Raw genomic sequence first — 23,715 nt, forward strand, 5'->3', positions numbered from 1 at the left:
AACCCTCTAGACCTTCTTAGCAAGCCCAATCCAGATAACATACAAAAACTCATACTTTTCCTCAAAAAAACCAAATTATACCACAAAATCTAAAAACAAAACAGGCAACTGTACATAACAAGCCAGCAATTAGTTAGCAAATTAGATATTAACTAAATTAAGATATAATAAAATTGTAAATAAATATAGCTGTAAGCCCCGTAGCTAATGCTATACTATCTAAGCTAGTCTAGTTTTGTAAACTATTCTATCTATCATAATAAATAAATAAATATAGGCGGGGACTTCCACTCCAAAATCACATATTGGGGCTCAAGAATTGTTAACCTTGAAGGAAGTATACTTCTGAAATGTATTATTGCTGGAGTGTCCACTCATCTGGGGCACCCACCTACTGGCCTACTGACCCCGCCGGTTGAAGTCACTAGAGCGGCAAATCATATAGCCTGCAAAGATAACTACTTCTGGTCGACAGATTTAGCACCGTTTTGTTGTGGAGAACGTGAAGCACCAACTTTATAGAAAGTGGGTTCCCTCGTAGGCCACAATGTTCTCCTAGGCGTTGACTGATGGAGGTTATTCCACCCCTTCTCGACCACCAGAGGCTCTGCTTAGGATGGTTAGAGGATGATTTTTGGTCTGTGATAAGGAGTCCGCTAATCGGTCCACTCGATTATTAATTACATCCGCCTCAAAAATGCCACCCGTTTCCAGAATTTTCAGAAGACATGGCTGTCACTATGTATATGGAATCTGGCTTAACCAACGGAGTTACTTTCAATGTTCACTGCCTTTAATTTGTATGAATATTGCAGACACAAATTGTTGTCCAACAACGCACTTAGCAACAACAGTGAATAAATTAAAGTTAAAGTTTAAACAGCTTTGTATACTTTGCACTGTATATTGTTCATGTCACCAAATATTGAACTAATAAGCTCGGAAAGCTAAGCCAAAGGTGTAGGTGCAAGAGTACTAGAAAGAGAAACAGCACGTGAGGGTAGAGCTCTGATGCTCACGCAGTTGATCTGCATTGATAACGATGAAAGCTATAAAAGATTTAAAGCATTGTCCTCGAAGTGACATAAAACGTCGAAGACATCCTAAGACATCTGTGCTGGGATCGGTGGCCAATTCCAGATGTATGGCTAATGTGACAAGGCAAACAAACAGCCATATTCCTTTGATTTACAGGGGTTGCGTCCTACCTGCATTTTGGTTTCTGTGTACTTTGCTGTCACATACGGCGTCAAAACAAGGGAGAATGCTATAGCCGACTTCCCCGACTATCAGATACCCGTTACCAATCTAGTGGAAATGCGAACGCGAAATTTCATCATTTTTTTGAGGTATCGATAGATATTGGTAAATAAAATAGGACAACATTTTAAAATTGTTCAAAAGTGTGGGCATGACAGTTTTGGGCCGTTTCTAGGCGTTAGAGTTAGCGTGGCAACGTGGATCAACTTCCGCTGCGTCTATGTCTCTGGAATCTGTATACTTAATCTCAACTCGCTAGCTTTTATAGGTCTTGAGATCTCGACGTTCATACGGACAGACGGACATGGCCAGATCGACTCAGATATTGATCCTGACCAAGAATATATATACTTTATATGGTCGGAAACACTTCACCTTCTGCCTGTTACATACTTTTCAAAGAGTCTAGTTACCCTTTTACTCCACAAGTAACGGGTAGATGGAACGCACTTGGGAGCTTCATTCGTGGTAATAGAAGCATAGAACTATATGCGATAGAAAAACAGTTAGAGTTAAGAATCTGAGATTTATGCTGTGTTTAAACTGAAACTGGGGTTATCCACTAGTCTGGATTCTAGTACACGTTCCGTCCCCAATTACGTGGATACCTGAATCATGCAGCAGTCTTAAGGAATCCTCGGTGTCTTTATTCGATAATAACATCATCCAAATATACAAGGAAATCTTTGTTTATAAGGTCCTTTCGCACGAAGTTAATGCAACGTTGGAGATTGGCTGGGACATTTTCTAAACCAAATGGCAGCGTTCTCGTAGTGACCGTGCTTAGTCGAAAATTCAGTTTTTGGTATGGACTTAGGATCCATTTCGATTTGATCAACGCCTTACGCTAATCCAATTGTTGTAAAGTATTGGCTATCCCTAACTTGCCTAAAATTTCATTCATGTTCGGTATCGAACATAACAGGATAAGGATAAACAGTTTTTATTTCGTGACGTTTGATGCTTGTAAAAGTTCGGTCTTCTTCATCAGAATAATGGATATCTTTAAAAATTTTTGTAATAATTTTATGTTTAAATGGTCTAGTCGAAATGTGGGGTCTGAGTTAATGTTATTCTTGAATGCGTAGTTTATTTCAGCTGTATGGTAGTATCTTGTATAATTGCTCCAAAATTGTATCATGAATCTTACATCACGTGCTTCAACTTCTTTGTGAAGAAATATTCTTCCACTGATAACTATTAATTTTCTAAAATAATTAATACAACAGCTATTTTCAATGAATACTGTTTTCCTAATAGAATATCGTTGAATGCTGAATCGAATGAAATTTATGTGTTTGCTGAAATATCCTTTTGCCTGGAAGACTTACAAATATATTTAATTTTGAGCCGCCTGTCATACTTCGAACCATTATTTGTTTATCGTGAACTTGAAGATTGAAAAACATTGAGTTCATCATGTTTATTGACGTGTATCCAGTGTCGACTATACATCGGTATCTGTGATTGTAATTGAATAGTACTTTGAATTGTGGTTGTGCATCAGTTTTGACAACTTAAGGGCTTTTAAGTCTAAAACGAGCTTCCACTACTCTGAGTCATCTGTCTAGCTTTTAGATTTTATCTAAGAACTATATTTTAAATATTTTATAATAATATAACAACTTTTGATCATAATTTATTTCGGCTTTAATTTAATCGAAATCAGATAAATAATATATAGCTCCTAGTTCGAAAACTGACTAGCTTACTAAAAAATTAATTATACATCGGATTTTTAACATCATACAATTTTATTTTGAATTTTAAAAAAATCGGGCTATAGGAAAGGTCAGAAAATTATTTGAATATAGTATAAACGAAATTATAGTTTTCATTTTTTTATCTTAAATTATTCGCTATAAGCCAGCTTACTTTTTATACCCGTTACTCGTTGAGTAAAAGGGCTTACTAGATTTGTTGACAAGTATTTAACAGGCACAAGGAAGCGTTTCCGACTATATAAAGTATATATATTCTTGATCAGGATCACTAGCCGAGGCGATATAGCCATGTGTGTCTGTCCGTATGAACGTCGAGAGCTGGGGAACTATAAAGGCTTAGATTCAGCATACAGATTCTAGAGGCAAAGACGCAGCGCATGTTTGTTGACCCATGTTGCCGCACCCCCGCTCACGCCCTAAAACCGCCCAAAACTACCACGCCCACGTTTTTGAAAAATGGTTGGATATTTTTACATAATTTTATTAGTCTTGTAAATTTCTATCGATTTGCCAAAAAACGTTTTGCCACGCCCGCTCTAACGCCTTAAAGCCGCCGGACCGTCCACGCCCACACTTTGGAACAATTTCCAAATTTCCAATATCTATCGATATCCCAGAAAAATGATGAAATTTCTCGTTCGCATTCACACTAGCTGCGTGACGGATATCTGATAGTCGCGGAACTCGACTATAACATTCATTCTTTTTTAAGATTTACTTGCTGTAAAGATATATATGCTGTTGCTTGCCGATACTTCCTTTTTTTGTTTAAATTTTGTTGAACATATTAGTTTCTTTTATGTTAAGAGTAAAAAGTTTATACCATTCTTCGTTCAGTTAGAGGGCAAATTAAACTAATAACAAATTGTAAGAGGTAGATGAAAGTCCTCGCGACCCTCAAGAGTATAATATTGGTCAGGATCACTCGCTTATCTATCCGCCTGTTTAGCGATAATATATATTTATAGTTGTCTGATCCGATCCGTTCTCGTTTACAAAAAAGAATAGTCTTTTCCGTTCAGCTTACAATACCTTTTCCAAGCCTCAATGGCTGTAAGCTAATGAAATTGACGTAGACGCGGAGAGGATTGGATATTTTATATGGATCCAAATTTTTAAAAAGTCACTTTTCGTAATAATTAATGTATATCAGTGTATTGGCCAAACAAATATTTAGAATTGATAAATGACTAGTCTTTTCAAAACTTTTAGGATCTGGACAACGAAAAATGTTCATTTTTAAGGAAAACAGAAAATGCCGTTGGCGGCTACAATCCTAAACGAGATACTATAAATCGACTAAGAAAATTAAAAATTCAAAAAATCACCGAACTACCTCCCCCTTATCCGAATGGTTGGTATGGTATCCTCAAATCGTCTCAGCTTAAAGCTGGAGAAGCAACTTGTGTATCATGCTTGGGGGAAGATCTAGTCATCTTTCGTACAAAGAAAAATATCGTTTTTATTCTGGATGCTTATTGCCCTCACTTAGGAGCTAACTTGGGTATTGGTGGAAGCGTTGCTGACGACTGTGTAATATGCCCTTTTCATCAATGGAAATTTCGGGGTACAGACGGACTATGCATAAATATTCCATATAGCACATCAGGTATGTAATCAATGTTCTGAATTGTAACATAAGTATTTTTTATTATTATTAGGCCACAGCTTGTTCTTGCGCGGTTTTGCGCGTATTGTGGGCATTAGAGGTGAAGCGGATTTATGAATCGGGTGAAGCTGGGGTCCAGAGTCGAGAAGACCACGGCTGGAAACCAAAGTTCCTGAACCGCTCTTCCCTAATTGGGTGGCAGTGGCTAGATATCTTTACTTGTGGTAAAGGTGAGACTAAGTCTCGCATGTTACGCTTCGATCCGCATGCAGGCAAAAAATGCAGGCAATTGCCAGTCTTGAAGCAATGTGATCAAAGTGCAAACCTTTTTGCTTCTTTAAATCTATTAGCTGCGGTCAGGTTTAAAAAGCTCAATAAAATATTGAGTGCCCAAAATCATGTAGAAGGCAGAAGGTCGAAAGTCTGAGACTTGTCGCAAGAAGCGCTGACCTACGCAAATTAGATGTTCTGTTACTCCATGTTCTCCAGCGTCCTGCATAGCTGCTCCAGAAACAAGTATTTGGGCGATAATACATCTAGCGATTTGCTCCGTTGAGCCCATTCCATTCAGCGCACGTTGAATTTATCAGACAGTTCACGAAGCATTGAAACGGAACCACTCTGCACTACCCTTAGCCCCAGAATCTCAGTGATGTGTGCCTGGAATACGAAACGACAAATAGCAGATCTGTTCTGTAACAAATCAAATGCTGTAGCATAGTTGCCATCCTATATTTCCAGCGAGAGAATGGCGGAGTCCCTCAGAAATGATCGTAGATGCTGTAGCTTTTCTATGTTTGTGGGGTCAGTATGGCTACCTTTTATTGTCGTTAATATCGAATATAAATCTAGCGAGTTTTTGAAGCTCAAAGGGGCGCAGTGACTGTGCCCTATGCCGGAGTAGACGTTGCTAACGGCATTTGCAGCGCACGCTTTGAAATCTCCCCCTGAACCGAAGATTTAAATTTAATAATTTTTTTATTTAATTTTATTAGATTTCTTATTAAAATTAAAGTAAAAAATTCGAAAAAAGAAGCACATGAGTAACGTAAATACACAACTCATAAAGAAATATAATACAATAGAGTCCTCAGAAGAGTAGAATAGAATAGAATAGAAATGGATCCTAAGTCCATACCAAAAACTAAATTTTCGACTAAACACGGTCACTACGAGAACGCTGCCATTTGGTTTAGAAAATGTCCCAGCCAATCTCCAACGTTGCATGAACTTCGTGCGAAAGGACCTTATAAACAAAGATTGCCATGTGTAATTTGGATGATGTTATTGTCGAATAAAGACACCGGGGATTCCTAGCCTGCTGCATGATTCAGGTATCCACGTAAAGTATAAATATTCTTGGTCAGGATCAATATCTGAGTCGATCTGGCCACGTCCGTCTGTCCGTATGAACGTCGAGATCTCAGGACCTATAAAAGGTAGCGAGTTGAGATTAAGTATACAGATTTCAGAGACATAGACGCAGCGGAAGTTGGTTGATCCACGTTATGAAATTTCGCGTTCGCATTTCCACTAGATTAGTAACAGGTAGATACCCGTCTCTTTTTTTTGTAACAGCTTCAGTATAGTTGGGATGGGTAAGCGACAAACTGTGCATACGCATCGCTTATTATTGAATTTTCCAGTCTGAATGGTCGCTACCCGAGCAATGCCATCTAGACCCGGGAGCAACTCAGTGATGCGCCCTAGTCTCTACTCTGTAGGAATTTTCTCGTCACTTCTGACAATCACAATGTCACCGACCATTTAATTGGTTTCTTTCGGTCTCCGTTTAAGTCGTGGTTTTAAGTTGGAGCGCCAGTCTGACCTTCATACTATCCAGACCTGACGTAAGATACGTTATCCTGAGTGCCGGCTGCTGAGTGTGTGCAAGTGTTACCGCCTGCAGGTCATCCTTGTCTGCATTTAAACGTCAGAATGGTCTGTAATTGAGGCATGCTTCTATCTGGACGAGGACAGTAGATAAATGCTCGTATGTCATTAGGTTTCCTTCAAAGGAACGATGAAGATAAAACCCTTTACCAAATTGCCTCCAAAGTCATACAAAATTCGGATGGCCTGGAGTCTGCCCCTGAATCTGCCCCTTTGTGAGTTATGGAATCACCACGTCATTGTCTTCCTGACGGAATACCTTGGTTCATAGTTGTAGAGTTTTATTCGCAGCGGCGAAATTAGTACCGCGGTAGTACATGTGTTAAACCGGTCCTATTCGGTTGATAAAACAGCTCTAAATGGATAGCTTTACTCGCTAGACAAATGAATGCCTCTAAGTATGTATGTTGAAAAAAGCTGTTTCACGCACAAAAAAGTTTGTGTGCAACGATAAGTTTTTTCCTTTGAAACAAATATTTTAATATCTTTTGAGCCGAAGCGTTTTTTTCATTCCGCAATATGCGTTTGTGACTGGCAAAACTAACAAAAAATAGTATACAGTAAAATGTAAGTTTTTAAAATTTAGATTAATTTCAGCTGAAAGGCAGTTAGACAAGGCTGTTGCTTTGTTTTGTTTAACTAATTAATTATAATTTCTGTGGTTATTATTTGTAAAATAATTTAATATGCAATTACTATCAAGAAATCAGTTTTGTTTTGCTTGGACAAGAAAAAGCATACTAAATTAGAGAGATCATTTCAAAATTAGTTAATTAAATATGAGGGGCGGTGCCACGCCCACAATTTTTGGTATCATAAAAGGTATGTGGAGTTATAAATTTTGGCCATGTTTAAAACAGAGCGCACATAGGCGTAATGCTCTTTTCACCGCTTGCTTGTCGTTGGCAATCCAAAACAGCAGCGTTTTCAAGTTATCATTTTTTATGACCAGATCCGTGAACTGGTAGAGCTTGGATAGAATGATGGGATTAATTTGTTCAGTGGTGAGTTGCGTTTCCTAGTCTCCCACTAATCCTCATGACCCCTTGCTCATCTATGGATGGTGACAGCGAGCTTAGTTTGCTGATTTTAGTCGTCCTTGTAGTTGGCATAATTCCCCCACAAATGCGGTAAATTTTGACACTTGTATTGGTCCGGAAAATCGCTCCGTTCCCTTGCTCCGAGCATTGAAAATTGAAAATCTGTAGATATAAGCGGAGCAGAATATAAGTCCATTATACAACTTTGGCCGGGCATGGAGGCATAGTTTTATCCTGGGGCCACTGGTCTTCGGATTGGTGTAGCAAATTTGGCCCGTTCTACCACAGCTTAAGCTGCGATGGGGTTAATCCGCGTGTTACAAAATCCGCAGGATTCTCCTGGGTAGGAACAAGACGTCACCTGCAAAGATCTCCACGTATTCTGTATAACAGGATCACGGGGTTCGACCAGTAGTATACAGAGACGGGTATCATTTGGAACGTGCTGATATTGTTCAAATAATATTCTTGGTTTATTGAACTTTACTTGACAGCGAAAACGTTTGTATGCAGGCGGAGTATGTAGAAGACTGAGCTCAAAGCTAAGAGAGTTTGTCTCTCCAAACGCTCAGTACAAAGATGTTTGCTTATATAAATAAGCAAATAAATGAGCAAGGAGGAAACTATGATAGATTTACTTTAATCTTAACTATTACACTTGGTCTCGTTTAATGCTGCCGGCTGCGTGGCCCGACATTCTTCGCCCAGGTCAGGTCAGAGGTCAGGCTTTCAGCAGAGTCCTTAAGGGGCAGCAGACGCAACTTGTTCACCGACAGTCCAAGCCTTCGAGTTCACCGCATGAAAGGCTTCTGAAGTAACGTTAGATACTCTTCCTTCCACTTAGACCAGATGATTTGCTAAAATTAGGATACGCGTTGGCATGCATCCAAGCGGTTGTAGTTGTTACTTGTCACGTCAGGCTCATGGAAGGTATCAGGAAGACCGCCGTTCAAGAAATGTGCTGGGGTAAGAACATTCAGATCAGCGGGGCTCTCTGAAAGTGATACTAAAAGTCTAGTATTAAAAACGGCTGTGGAGAGGTCCTTGAATAACTATAGATGCCCAGTCTAGGTTGCAAAGCTGATAAATTCGCGGATGTAGCACTTTATCGGGGCCTTGTTTCGAGCGTCCGGCTCACAGAAATCGACTCCAGTGAACTGAAAGGTCCGTCAAGACGGTCCCTCGGAAGATCCGCCATAATGGGTTCCGAGGTGTGACGAGGTTTATTCCGAAAACATCATACGCGTCTATTCGGGGCACAGTCACAGTCTTTTTTCACCAATAGGCCAATATTTGGAAAGAATTATACCAAGAAGAGCCCTAGGGCCGGTATGACGCTTTAACGAAGATCAAGCGCCCTCTCAGTGAGACTAGCAGATAGCCAATCTCTCTCCGACCCGATTAGAAAGGACGGTAACAGACCGGCAACTCGTAGAGCTCAGAGGGAAGAACACCTCTGCAGAGAATGTCGGCTGGAAGCTGTCAACTCCTGAAAAGACATAATCCTATTAGCCACAAACGTTAAACGTTGAATCTCGAAGGTTCAAACTCGAATACCGATCATTGAATATTTTCGGGTTAGTTACCTCATTCATAACTCTAGCTAAGAGATCTGTACCACAAAGCTCCAGCTTAGGAACAGTAATTGTCTTTAATGCAGCAACACGAGATTTCATGCAAAGTACATGCACCGTAAGCCTCGAGGATCGCAAAACCCATGATTTTCAAGATCTGCATCTGAGTCCAGCACAAAACGTGGGAATTCGACGGGACATATGCTTCCAAAGCAGCTGAAAATATAGAGCCACTTCTTGTTTTGTGCCTCAGGGAGGCTTTCATTCCAGGACATCTTTTTCTTACAGAGCTGTGGCAGAAAGACTTTAAACTGTGCGATTAAGGGACCAAACGTAAAACCTCGCAATTGTGGATAATACAGACCGTCTACATGAGGACGATGATGACAGTAGAACAGCAAATGAAAACAACAGATGATTATATAGATAGGATCATCATCAAATTTCAAGTGTCCTCCTTGGATACATCCTCTAGAACTATCGGAGTATTGGACTAAGATTTCCTCAGCTTGAAGTGGCCTCTACCACGAATTGTATTGGTCTGGTGCATAGTGTTTTTTTTTTTTTTTGCATGGGTCCTACGGCCACACCTCCCGCCCAACCGACCGAGGGACGCTGCCGTGTAGCGTACAGCTCGATTCGCGAGAAGATAGACGCGATATTGAAAAGAGAACAAAAACGAAGAAATTAATTTAATGTAAAAAAACTTTAATAAATATTAGTGTTATTAGGATCTAATTATTATTACAAAAGGTAATTTTTAGAGCGGCAGAGAGTGAAGATTACAAATAATAGGATAAAGTCTAATTTGATAAACCTAACTAACCAAGTCTGGACTCTCAACTTCACCTCGAATAAGCTTATATATAAGAACTTATCCAAGCATCGTTCTATGGTTAGCTAGGGAAGGTGAATTACTTAAAAGTAGTCTACTGGAATAAGCAGGTAATATACGGTTTGCATCCCAATTTACTCGCCGCAAGGCAAAAAGTCAGTTTTTTTTAGAAGATCAACAGGGAAACCTAATAGATCAAGTTTCCTTACTAGAAGGTAATGATTAACAGAGTCAAATGCTTTACTAAAGTCAGTGTAGTGATGTCATCTGTTTGAAGATTATTTTGGAAACCCTGTATTACGAAAGAAGTTAGCTCCAAGAGGTTAGTGGTTGTTGATCTGCGTTTCATAAAACCGTGCTGACACGGTGATATGATTGATCTAAAAAGGTGCTGCAAATGAGGAGTGATAACATTTGGAAAAAGTTGTGGGATAGAGAGTTCCGACAATTTAGAGATTCCTTTGTAATTGCTTGCATCCAGTTTGCTACCTTTTTTATGAAGACGAATCACAAAGGACAAAGGACACAGATAAGGTAAACAGTTTCAGTAAAGGCTTGCACAAGGCTTCCGCACAGAATCTGGGCACACAGCCACGGATTCCATCGGGACCTGGCGAATAGACCGGTTTAACACGCTGAAGATCGTTAGGCAGTGAGCTTTCGTTTATAGTGGGGCAAAATATTAGATTCGACTTAGATACCGCATAAGAGTATAGCTGTTCGGAATGAGGTAACGTAGAATATGTTGTTTGAAAAAACTTGGCGAATAGATCGGCTATTGCCTGATCCAATGTTACCGTAGTGTTTTCAAGAAGTGGCGAAGAAGGGTAAGAACTTGTTTTTTGCTTAGTGTTAACGAAATTATAAAACTGTTTCGGATCCTGTGCGAAATGGAACTTACAACGGTTTAAATAATTCCTGTAGCACTTAGCATTAACCACGGTAAAGTTTAACCGAGTGCTTAAATATTTAGAGAGGATGGGCTGAGAACCGGTATTTTTAAATGTTGTATAGAGTCTGGACTTTACATTTATTAGGTGTGTCAACTCTTTTTAAACCAAGGAGGTACACAAGAGTAAAAAATTGATTTAATTGCGGTATAAAACATATCATTATGCTGCAGGCTTTACTCCCGAGCAATTAAAGCCAGCTATAAAATTGTTTATCCGCCGAAAATTTGCCTTGCGAGAACAGGGAATTCGCTTGGTTGACTTCTCTGATTTTACTTTTAATACAGTACCTACTACCTATGTCGATTGTCACCTCGAAATTAGGATGATATGGATCTTTAGGATAAGTAAAAGGTGCTACCCTGGACAGAAACACACTTTCAGGACTTGTTACAAGACATAGATCCAACAATCGACCAAGAGAGTTTCGAATTTTTCGAATTGATAATCACCTTATTGTGAGTTTGTTGACAGCTCCTAGTTTGTCTCGGGCTGTCCTCACTTCATTTACTAGCTTAGATGATATCTTGGCTTTGCTGACTATTAGAATGGCAAAATCTTCGCAAATGCAATAAAAATCCACGGAACGCAAAGGGCTTAAAAATTAATTCCCGAGCTAGAAAATTCGGTCGGTGAGAAAGGGTAATCACCACCAGCAACGGCTGAAGAAGAGCGGAGAAGTGGCCCTGAAATCATGACGATCCCTATCGACCCGTCTGCGGAAAACTCACCCACTTACGAGTCGCGGCAACAAATCGATTGGCAATGCAACCGCACTTTATATATGGGTTTATGCATTTACAATGCCAGCGATTATTGTTTGCTTTAGTTTACGGCCGGACTTTAAAACCAATCGATCACAATTGGCCAGTGACCAAGCTAGCTATGTGTGTCATGTGAACGGAAGCTTGGCCCACAGCTCTATCCCAACTAACTAACTTTCCGGGGAATCTTCCGCCCAGCATATGCTATCCACTATCCAAGTCCCGGTGTAATTATGCGAACTCTCCGCGTTCCCCGACTCCTTTCCGGAGGTCACTTAACCGGATTGCGCCTGCGACATCAAAACAAATTGCACTCTCTCGTGGATAGCACAAAAATATGATTAGAAAACATTTACAAACGTAAATCGCATGTTAGCAACGACGTTATCCTGTCCGCAGGAAGGGGCCGTTCACGTCCGAACCCACCCTGACATAATTTGATGTGTGACCTTTGGCCGACCCACGATGCTCCGCCTCCGGGATGGGTCTAATTTGATTGACGTCAACGCGGCCGGAAACTGTGGGAAAGGGAGGCCGACGCACTGAAAAAAAATATATAGAACATGAAGTGTTTCACTTAAGTGAATCGGCTGCTTGACTATCAGATCAATGTCCTTGCCACGATAGTTCCTTTGCAGATTAAACTCCGCACAGCGTCCAATAGCAAAGACTTCAGCTTGAAAAATACTGGTGTATCTGCCCATTGATTCGTGGTATTTTAGCCTGGGGCCTAAAACCGCCAGCCTACTTCCCTCGTCGGTGAGGGATCCGTCTGTATACCACTTTATTGTTTGTTCTTAGACTTTAAACCTATATTATTTTTGATCAATTGGCACCATGCGAAAAATTCTTGTTTTGCATTGCCTTAACGTTATTATTATTTAAATATAGCTTAGAAATAGTAATAGCCGCCGAATCATAATATCACAAAATAAATTTCAAAAATGATTTTATAGTAGAATATTTGTTATTATCAGCTTGCGACGTGTGAAAAATTAATAAGGCAACGATTGTTGAGTGCTTGTGTCCGCACTTCGTGCCTCCCTCCAGATATATCTTTTGCAATTAACAGTTTTCTTATTTTTATTTATTTTATAAATTTTTATTTTCTACTACGTACTATTTTTATGAAATATTTATTTCTCAATGTAATGTCTTCTTTTTGCAAAATTTATGTTTTAAATTACAGTAATTATAATAATTTCCTTTGTATTTGCTTTAATTATTTGGTATATTTATTAAGTCATTTGACTTAATATGATGTATGTAAATGAACAATTTTTATTATTTAAAATGCACATTAGATTCAGTTGTTTTTCATTTTCAGTTTTTTTTATATTCCAATTTGATATTTTTAAAAAGCGCGCAATTTTATCATATTGCTACAAAATTGGCCAGAACTCTAAATATGTTATGTGTGTAAATTCATTTATTCGATCAGAATTGATTTCGTCCCGAAAATTGCCTTCTAGCACAAGTAGTACAATTTTGGACGTCACCAAAAAAGTGGCTGCATAGTGCCAAACCAATGTATGGCCGTTACGCATCTTGCTATTCTAGTGCCTTTGGTCATACCTATATATGGTGTACATACCTGGAAAAACTTTGGAGTTAAGTATCTCCGGCTTTAACCAAGTCTCTGTGAGCACTATAATATGGAATGCAAAGGGAAGGCTATCACAATACAATTTGGTTAGTTTGCTCTAGCATTTTGATAGGAAATAGTAATATTGGATGTTAGTTTTTTGAAGAAGATGAAGAGGAGGATAGTGCAGTAGACTGGCCACGTGAGGGAAGTTTAATTCCCACCGGCACCTTTTTCCTATTTTTAATCTTAGCTTCGAACTCTTTTACCACCATACTATCCGGCCAAAAATCACCAGAACAAAATGGTCGAAAAAAGCTCATTACGGACAGTTATCTTGAAAGATGATATGTCCCTAGCGTAAGAGAAGTTAAATTTTCCGCTTTTATATTATCGGCTTTTGTTTTGTCTTGTATATATACAATACATCAGATGATCTTTGATCAGGGGAAAACCGAGAAACGAGAATTTGTTTCTTTAGTGGAACCACCGAGAGGGGTTTCGGCTCTGCAGATTGTATTTCTGAAGTGCCAACTTGTGCCGGTAGTCCGGACTCAATGTTCCCTTGTGGTGGTAAACTAATCCGGACAGGTTGAATCACTGCTTGATTAGCCAGTGCAGACAATTCGGAATCTTTAGCAATCCTTGGGTGGGCTCCCTCAACAGCGGATTGATCCGATTGCTCGGATTGCTTTAAATCTTTTTTAGCTGCCGACCTAAGCAACATTTTTGTTTTTGCTGCGATTGACAGCTGATCAGATGTGGAGTCCTGTTGATCATTTGCCCGTTGTTGCGGGGCGTTCGCCTTAGGCAGCTTACCACCAAGAGGCCTTTTTGCGTTTTGGAGATTCTTCTTATAGCTTAAGGCCATTAAACTGTGAATTTAGCGCGGAAAGCGGATCATCGGCTCGACGAAAACAATCTCTAGCTACGCCAAAACTGTTGATCAGTTCTTTCAAGCCACCTTTAGTTTGGCGCATTAACGATTTCATTTCGTTCGCAACCACAAGGCAAGCATCACAACAGTAATTTAGATTTTTACCCTTTGCTAGGTCATCACTTGTACGGCCATTAAAGTCAGCGCACTTAGTATGCACCATTCTATCACATAGCCAACAAATCATTTTTGGCTGCTCAGGTATTATAATCTGGCAACAATTTTTATAAAAGCAGATAACATTTCTTATTTCCATGTTTGTTTAACATCAGACAACTGTGTAAACAACACAAGATCAAAACTTTCAAGAGAGCGCTGTTAAAAGAACCGCAAGAGAGCAGTCTGCACGCTGAGAAATTTTAGATTTTGTGTGGGAGAGCGAAAGAGTGAGAGCGAGAGAATGAATAGGTAGGCAGTTTATGTGCATACAAAAACAACACCAAACAGCACTGCGAACAACGCACGAAAGGGAGAGTTAACAAAACACAAAGACAACAAATGCAAAAGAGTTAGATTATTTGTTTAAACTACTGCACAAATCACAAAGAATCACCCGCAATGCGAACAAATCTTTAATAATTATGTTTAAAATATATGATAATAGAAGAAAATTTTTTAAAAACCTCGGCTGTTTTTACAAACAAAAAATAAAATTCGGAGCGCAAAAAAAAACACTATCGTTCACTTTGATACTAGGAAGCAGATGACATCTTTTTCGGAATTGGCACCTGATATGAGATCATTCACGTAGGGAATGATGTCTGCCCATCCATCGCCATATGCTTATCCCTCACAGACAAGTAGGAAGCTGGCCTGGTGCCGTATGAAGAAGAGATTGCGTTTTCAAAATGCATCAAATTGTCATGCTTAGATCCACAACTGCGGCAGTGACTTGAATTGCGTTGGCGTAGTTGATGCCCTCCTTTAAGAAACTTCATACAGAGAGCAAGCATTTTCACCTCTTTAAGACGATTAGATGGCGTTAACTCGCGGAACAGGGAACAATAGTAAATTGCATGACTTCATGACATCATTATAAAGCAAGCAGCCAATAGTAGTTGGGGCAATAGCTATAAATGGGGATCTATTATCGTGTCTATTTTTTCCCACCTGGCCGCCTTCCAATGTTCTAAAGCGCTGCTCAAAAAAAAATTTCTATAGATTCCAACGACGGAATCAAATTAACGAATGCCGGATCCTCTAGACGTTCTTCCCATTTGGCCTGAGTCGTGGAATCCAGTTTTTGGAGAAGTGCTTGAACTACGATGGCTCCGGCTATCTACTGCCTTTAATCCCAGAATCTCCGTAATGTGTGCCTGAAAAAGCAAACGGCGATTATCAAATCGTTGTGCAATAAAGGTTTCCAAGGATCGGATAGTATCCAACGTAGAAGTTTTCAAACAAAACTTTGGGTGCTGCAACTTTCCAATGTTGGTAAGGTCCGGATGGCGGTCTATAATACTCATAAACATCGAGTTAAAGTCTGTTCAGTTCGCATAGCCTCCGCTGAAAGTTGGAAGCGGCAAGGCAGGAATGCAGGCGATCTATTTCGCGGCTGATGTGGATAACCGCAATTATTGGCGTGACACCATCGGAAAACGTGAAATTCGGAGAAAAATTGGCATTACGCTTGGCAATTTCCGCTCGTAGTTTTCACTTAAAATGCTGATAATTTCGTCAAGCTCCAGTTCCTCAAGCTCGGTGTGAAGCGTCTTGAAAGTTTCCCGAAGCTCGTCGATTTGTTCCAGCCTCAGAAGCAGCGTTGGATCATCGCAGCCGCTCAGCGTATCATTTGACAACGTTGTTTGCAACCTTTAAACCCTTTAAAAATAAGCAATCGTGAAAGCTTATAATCGTGTACTTTATAAGTACAAGTTCCTAGTCCCGACTGGCCAGTTTCGTATACTAAAATCTTATAGTCTTGATCGAAGCATTATGGGTGAGGTTAGCATGCTGAGAAGAAGAAGCGTTCAGGATGATATTTTCAATTACCATTTTAGTTTTGGGTTAAATGTTTTTAAAAATAGTCAATACAGCTCTCCTATTTTTCTTGACGTTAAGAAAGCTTATGTATGTATGGCATGATGGCTTACTTCATTAGGGAAAATCTCTACTGCCGACTGTCCCATTTCATTTACCAAAATCTTGTCTTCTTGATAGAAGCATTATGGACGAGGTGAGCATTCTGGGACTAGGAAGCATACACAGGACGCCGTTCCCAACCACACGTATGATTTTGGGATATATGCTTTTGAGAATATGCAATACAGCAATACAGCTCCCCACAAATCCCTGTGCAGGAGAGCTGCAAAGCAATAGCGAAGAAGGCTGGAGTGCGGGAGGAGTCAAAAAAGTCCGTGAAGTCTTTTGTTGGTGTCCTGTGACAGGACCGTTCCTAACAGAGGTGCACTTCCTGGTATATTCAAAGGTGGTTCTGGGAAGATCTTTGGTTCGACCTAACGGACGATACACCAGCGATCACCTGTTTCTATGTGTAGCAATTAGACCGTGAGCGTCGACAGCTGTTGCCCACACCGGGGTGGGGTACAGCATTGTCGCCCGGTGATTATAGCGGATAGGGACCGGCATACTCCCGCTGCTTTCGCATAGGCCAGGTGATCTCGGAACGAAAGCGTTGTGTCAATCATAAGAACCAGGTACTTTATTGCCCGAGAGGAGATCACAGAGGTACTGCCGATTTCAATTGCCGTCACCACAGTCATTGAGACGAGCCACTGTTCGATAGCCCTGATGTTGCCTTTACACATTTCATCTGCCTGGCCGACTTGCTTGTCGACAACCAGTAATGCCACGTCGTCTCGCTCCTAGCACTCCTCTATTAGGCATTGAGCAACAGCAATACATGTACGATATATAAGAAATAAATAGCACACAATGCCGGTAAACATTTTAAGTAAATGGATGTAATGCGGCACATTCGCGTTACTCATAAAACTCATAAAAAGTGTTCTTATATAAGCTAGGTACTTAACGCGCGCAAATAACAGGTATACAGGTATACATATTGTAATTTCATGGTACTTTTAATATTTTATAATTATAGTTCCTAAAGGATCGAAAGTAAAAAAGTGGATTTCGCAAGAAGTGGACGGCTTTATATTTATTTGGTATCATGCTGAACAAACAGAATTACCTTGGGATCTTCGTGAACCTATGGGAGAGATTGACGATGCATTTGTCTATCATGGACACAATGAGTTTTACATTAATTGCCATATACAAGAAATTCCGGAAAATGGCGCTGATATTGCGCACTTTAATGCTATTCACAAGAAAAATTTTATTAATGGCAGTTGGGTTCAAAAGAAAAGATTATTTGGACTTGGATCTCATCATTGGAAAGCGAGGTAATAAAAGAATTAATTCTTTAATCTATACACTTCATTTATTTTGTGCATATGGTACTAATTTGTTTACTTAGTAACTTACTTAGTACTTAGTACTTAGTAACTTAAAATTTTGTAGGTAACAAAATTATTTTACTGCCTTACAATATAAGAATATTATTAATAACTTGACGGGGACCAACTAAACAGATAGTTTTTAACTTGATATAACTTGATATAAATAACTTGAAGAGGCGTCGACGAAGAAGCGGCGGTTTTGCGAACGTAGCAATTTTTTTTCATTTATTGTTTATGGCTGGCACAGTTTTTCTAATGCAATAGTTATGCGTTGTTTTGTATCAATTCATTGTTATAATGTCAACTTTTTTTTTTTGTTTTTTTAATTTATTTATTAAGGCATACGGGGAAGTCTTGGAGCCCCTTTGTGTCCTTCTTATCTAATAATTCAGCCCATTTGGGCTCGCCGGCTAACTATAGTTAGCTTTTTCAAATTTACAGTAATTTTACTACAATTACATAAAAATAACATATAACAAATAGGATTTAAGATAAGCGTCAGCTTCTGCTGACCCTTGTCAAAGGAGATCGGGAAATGAGATCCCTCGGTTGCCTTCTGTTGAGCCTCATTGGTGGGCTCGGCTCTGCTCACCGAGTCTTCATCCAGTGCCTTCAAAGCGGCTACTCAGCCCCGGCGACCGCCCCGGCGACCGCCCCGCCGTACTGTTTGGGTGCAGTATTCCCATACACAGCCCCCCGAAAAATTCCGAAAAGTACACCAACGACTCAGAGTCCAAAAGCGACGGCACTAGCGACTCAGAGCGACGACTCGACAGAAAACTCTGTACGTAAAAGTATCCCAGCTAACGCATTTATTTCATATAAAATGTCTCTCGAAACAGAACAGATTAAAACTATCATAAGGGCGTTACAACAACAAGCCCCAGAAAGTCAACGCAACGCTGTTTCTGTTTATAGAGGTACATTGTAAGCACTCTTCTTGACAATTACCAAGAAAGTGGTGCTTAATTCGCAATCGTATTAGTATCCCAGTGCCTCCATGGGCCTTGACATCCGGGTGATTTGTAAAGTTTTTATATTAATTTATTTATTAAGGCATACGGGGAAGTCTTGAAGCCCCTTTGTGTCCTTCTTATCTATTAATTCAGCCCATTTGGGCTCGCCGGCTAACTATAGTTAGCTTTTTCAAAATTTACAGTAATTTCTACAATTACATAACAATCACATATAACAAATAGGATTTATGATAAGCGTCAGCTTCTGCGGACCCTTGTCAAAGGAGATCGGGTAATGAGATCCCTCGGTTGCCTTCTATTGAGCCTCCTTGGTGGGCGAAATCTGTTTAGAGCGCTGGCCAGTCGATTTCTGTGGCGCTCCAGCCTGTCATGTTATCTGCTCGAGTGCTTGTTTATTTCGTCAAATACCGTTGCTAGTTTCAGGTCTCTGTGCAGGGTGGTGTTTCGCACAAACCACTCGCAGCCGGTGATGAGTCTAGCTATCTTATTTTAAATAGCCTTAATCCTTTTGATTGGGCTGTCGCATGGCAAGCCCCAGATTTGGCACCCATACTTCCAGTTTGGTGCTAAGATCTGCTTGTAAATTGTCAGCTTGTTGGATAGCGACAATTTACTGCGCGAACAAAGTAGCCATTAGTGCTTCGCCACCTTAGCACGTAGGCGCGTTCTGATGTCGGTCACATGCTTGGCAAATGTGAGTCTGCGATCCAGAAGCACTCCAAGGAACTTAGCTGCGTTCGGCTGTGGTACGGGGGCTTCCTCGATGTAGACGGGCGGTGGCGTTCTCCGCTTTAAAGTAAAGCAGACGTTGTTGGATTTACTGCTATTAATGCCATGTTCCAACGTCTTGCCCATTCCGAGAACCGGTCTGCAAAGTCCTGGATACTATCGGCTCCGTCGTGCTCGCATCGGGACCTGTAGGTGACGCACACGTCATCGGCAAATGTGGCCAACATAGATTTCCCTTATAGACTTACATCCGGCTGCGGCATGTCGTGGCTATACAGGCAGTAGAGCAGGGGGCCGAGGACACTACCTTGTGGAACACCAGCTGCCACGTTGTGCTCGGTGGAAATTGCTGAATGAAAGCGCACAGCGAACCTCCTTCCTTCCAGGTACGATTTTAGCAACCCACAATATGGAGCAGGCAGCGTCTGCTTGATTTTCAGTTGAAGTCCAATGTGCCACACTCGATCAAACGCTTCTCGAATGTCCAAGAAGAGGCTCTTATAATATTCCTTACTGTCGTAGGCAGTCAGAATTTGCTCGACGACTCGATGGAGCTGCTCGACAGTACAGTGGCCAGCACGGAAACCGAACTGGTGCTCAGGGGTAATGCCCTGGGCTTCCATATTCCTTACAGTCCGGACAGCAATCAGTCTCTCAAACACCTTCGAAATTGAAGGGAGGAGACTGATCGGCCGGTAAGAGGCGGGCTCCCTCTCCGGCTTGCCGGGTTTGTGGATCATGGAGATTATCCCGAGCTTCCATTGATAAGGGAAGTATTGCAACCTCACAATAGCGTTGAAAACCAACGATATGTAGAGGATCGCTTGTCTGGGCAGGGTCTTCAATGTGGCGTTGCAGATGACGTCATGTCCTGGTGCTTTGTTGTTACTCTGGCGCACAATGACTTCGGCTACCTCGCAGGGTTCAAACGGCGTGATTGGCAGATACATTTGAAGCGCTTGGTTCATCTGGTCCTGAGTTTCTTCAACCTGTTGCAGGCTGGCAAGCTTGAATGGTTGAAATCGCTCGGCGAGGTGCGCAGGAAACACGTCCGCTTGTCCCAAGTCGGTCCGACACCATGCCCCGTTGCTATCGACTAGAGGCGCCTTCCTTGTGCAACGCCTTTTGATTGCGCGCGTGGCCTTCCACGCGAATGTCAACTGAACTGTTTAGTTTTGAATTATTATTTTCTTTGAGTGTGTTTTTTAATGTTTTCTGTTATTTTTTCCACAATAATTATACCCGTGAGCAAAAGGTTTTACTAGATTATTTGAAAAGTATGTAACAGGCAGAAGGGTGCGCTTCCGACAATATAAAGCATTTATATTCTTGATCATGAACAATAGACGAGTCGATCTGGCTATGTCCGTCCATCTATCCGTCTGTCTGTCCGTCCGTAAGAACGACGAGATCTCAGGATCTATAGAAGCTAGAGAGTTCAAAATAATTATGCAGTTTCCATGGACATAGGCGTAACGCAAGTTTGTTGCCAACAAATTTTAAATTTTTTCTCATTTTATTCCCCAATACGTCCCCCCATCTCCCACTGAACGGATTCAAAGTCTACACTGCTAATCACCGAGAAGGACTGGCCAGAGGCGGCTCTGCGATTCTTATTAAAGAGACAACCAAACACTATCCCTTGGAGCCCTTGTGGTGCGCCCACATTTTTGAAAAATTGTTGGATATTTTTTTATAATTTTATAAGTCTTGTAAATTTCTATCGATTTGCCAAAAAACTTTTTTCCACGCTCTGAATCCGCCCAAAACTGCCAGGCCCATACTTTTGAAAAATGTTTAGATGTTTTTTCGTTTTATTGTTTGTCGTGCCAATTTGTATCTGTATACCAAAAACACTTTGGCAACGGCGTACAAAACGACAGCAACGGTCACACCCACACTTCTAAACAATATTTATATATTTTTTCAGTCTATTTCATTAAAAATGTTGAAATTTCGCGTTCGTATTTCCAGTAGTTGAGTAACGGGTATCCGATAGTCTGGAAACTCGACTATAGTATTCCCACTTGTTTTGAAATGCTTCCATAAAAAACATAACCATTGAACAGAATAATTTTTTTTTTCAAGGTGGTCCCCATTGGTTGGAAAATTAAAATACTTGGCGGAAGTTAACCTAAATCATTATTTTAAACTATTTGGAAAGTTCGACTGTTTTCGTATGGAAGTTTCTGGCAAACAGGTAAGCCAGATGTGTATGTATGTTTTTTATGTGTTTTCAATCGATTTTTTCAGATTGGACCATCAATCGTGTGCCTCGAAGTTAATTCATATACATTTGGAAAAATTAAAGTTGTTCAATATATTACACCAATCGAACCTTTGTTGCAAAAAGTTGTTCATGAGTTTTACGGTCCTCGTTGGATTGCGCCACTTATGAAAATATTTATTTATGGAGAAAGTCTCATGGTAAGGAAACTGTATAAATAATATACTACATCAATGAAATCAATATTTGTATTCCATTAGTTCGAACGCGATATTAGCATATGGAATCATAAAGTATTTCATCGGAATCCTATCTTAGCTAAGGAAGATGCCTCGATAAAGAAGTTTAGGCTGTGGTTCTCACAATTTTATTCATCGAACAGCAAATTATATTCTGAAACAACCAATATAGGTTGGTAGCTAAATATGTTCTGAAATTTCAAAATCTTGTAAACGAATTTATAATATTTAAAAATTAAAAAAAGTTTTTTTCGGCATTTTATACTGGAAATTTCTCCGGACACAGATTGTCAGCAGGACAAGCATGGCTTTGAGACTGACGGCTAAGTGGATATGGTGGTTAGACTTTTAAGCTAAAAATTATATTACAAGTTTAGAAAAAAGTAGAGGACTGTAAAAAACACGAACAAATTTATTAAACTAATTAATCAGTTTATTAAAACACCGATAATCTTGGTGGCAAGACCTTTTTAATATTCGTCATAACTTATATATTTATGTGATCATAGTTAGAGGCTAACGAAGGCTGGTGAAGTCGTGGCGAGGTGTCTCCCCTCGCCGTTGCCTTCCTGGTGGTGCCACATGCTCCGAACTTTAAGGACCAGGACATATTTTCGGTACCATCGCTGCAAGCCTGATAAAACAAGCCGCCATCGCCGCAAGCAACTGAGACCACCCTGGTCCGGGGTTCGGAAGGTGAGAGCAGGTGTCCGGGAGGGAGAGCCTCTCCGATACTTGGGTCCTGGCTGAGAGCTCCAAGAGGCCGTGAGTTCATCCCGGCATCGGTTCGGTGAGGACACTCCCCAGCTTTTATGCGTTGGTGCAGATGCCGGACGTAGCTCTGTACAAATTGGGAGCATTTCATCATCAGCAAGCAATATAGGAACGAAAAGTTTCACCAAGTGACCGCGTCCTCATGAATGAATTGGTTCAATCGTTGAACACGTGGGTCAAATTTGGAGATTTCACGAACTTTTTCAATTATTTTTTTTTGGTACTCAGTCGGTAACAAAGACTCTTCAAAAATAATGGTCTGTCGAGGACAATGATTCAACCTGTCTCTGAACTTGTTCTGGATTTGAGTTAAGCGGTTCTTCACGGGGTCGCGGATCGAAAATTGTAATCGATAGTCAGTATTATTTATAAGTGAACTTATGTTGTGAACCAGTTTAAATGCGATCGGATTTGTTAGCTAAATGTGTGCAGACACTGTTTTTCGCCATCGCAATTTTGGAAATTAGCCGGAAAAACTTGGCATTTTCATTGTCGTGTGAAAGTCTGGACGACACACTGCGGTGAGCTAGAGTTAAGTTAGTTCTAAATGTTAAAATCATGAATTCTTTCAAAATAAAATAGAATCAAATCGTGAACTTGATGATCTTGATAAGGCAGCCTTGAAAAATAAATTTTAAATGGTATTCATGGTATTGGTTAATTGATGGAATACCAAAGGCTAGGGTCACTAAAGGGCAATTGGAAATTCGATTAATAGACTAGCAAAAGACCGTACAACGGCGTCCATATAGGCTTAGTGAAGAAGAGAAAAGCAAAGTGCGGGGTAAAGTTGACGAATTACTAAAAGCTAAGAGTAAGTTATTCGACCAAGCTGTTCACCTTTCGCTAGAAGCATGATGCTAGTTAAAAAAGGCACCGATCGACTGTGTGTGTGGATTATCGCTAAACGAAAATACGGTCGGTGACAAGTACCCATTGCCCCTCATCTCAGACCAAATTGCTAGACTTCGGGGTGCTAAATATTTTTAGTGCATAGATATGGCAAGCGGCTTTTACCAAATTCCAGTCCATGAGGACTCAATCGAACGAACTGCATTTGTAACGCCAGAGGGTCAATACGAGTTCTTGACATGGCCGTTTGGTTTGAAGATCGCGACATCTGTGTTTCAGCGGGCTATAATGAAGGCCTTAGGAGCTTTAGCTTACACTTAT

General features: G+C 40.4%; 1 protein-coding gene across 11 annotated transcripts in view; it reads left to right on the plus strand.

Annotated features, from left to right (window-relative positions):
• LOC6612993 (cholesterol 7-desaturase) overlaps positions 1–23,138 on the plus strand; it is a 34,166-nt gene extending 11,028 nt beyond the window's left edge. Inside the window, exons 2-8 of one of the 11 annotated variants that reach the window (XM_032718859.1) lie at positions 4,197–4,338; positions 4,477–4,593; positions 17,236–17,539; positions 21,391–21,502; positions 21,556–21,729; positions 21,790–21,940; positions 22,014–22,219. In XM_032718859.1, coding sequence (XP_032574750.1) covers positions 4,197–4,338; positions 4,477–4,593; positions 17,236–17,539; positions 21,391–21,502; positions 21,556–21,729; positions 21,790–21,940; positions 22,014–22,120 — 1,107 coding nt within the window. In that variant the 3' untranslated portion in view covers positions 22,121–22,219. Of the gene's footprint in view, positions 1–4,196; positions 4,594–9,353; positions 9,549–16,381; positions 17,180–17,235; positions 17,540–21,390; positions 21,503–21,555; positions 21,730–21,789; positions 22,220–22,277 lie in introns of those variants that run through there. The other 10 variants (XM_032718854.1, XM_032718856.1, XM_032718857.1 and 7 more) reach the window with 10 other exon arrangements.
• The last annotated feature ends 577 nt before the right edge of the window (positions 23,139–23,715 follow it).

The sequence above is a fragment of the Drosophila sechellia genome, chromosome 3L (genome assembly GCF_004382195.2).
Source record: "Drosophila sechellia strain sech25 chromosome 3L, ASM438219v1, whole genome shotgun sequence".
Classification (NCBI taxonomy): Eukaryota; Metazoa; Arthropoda; class Insecta; order Diptera; family Drosophilidae; genus Drosophila; species Drosophila sechellia.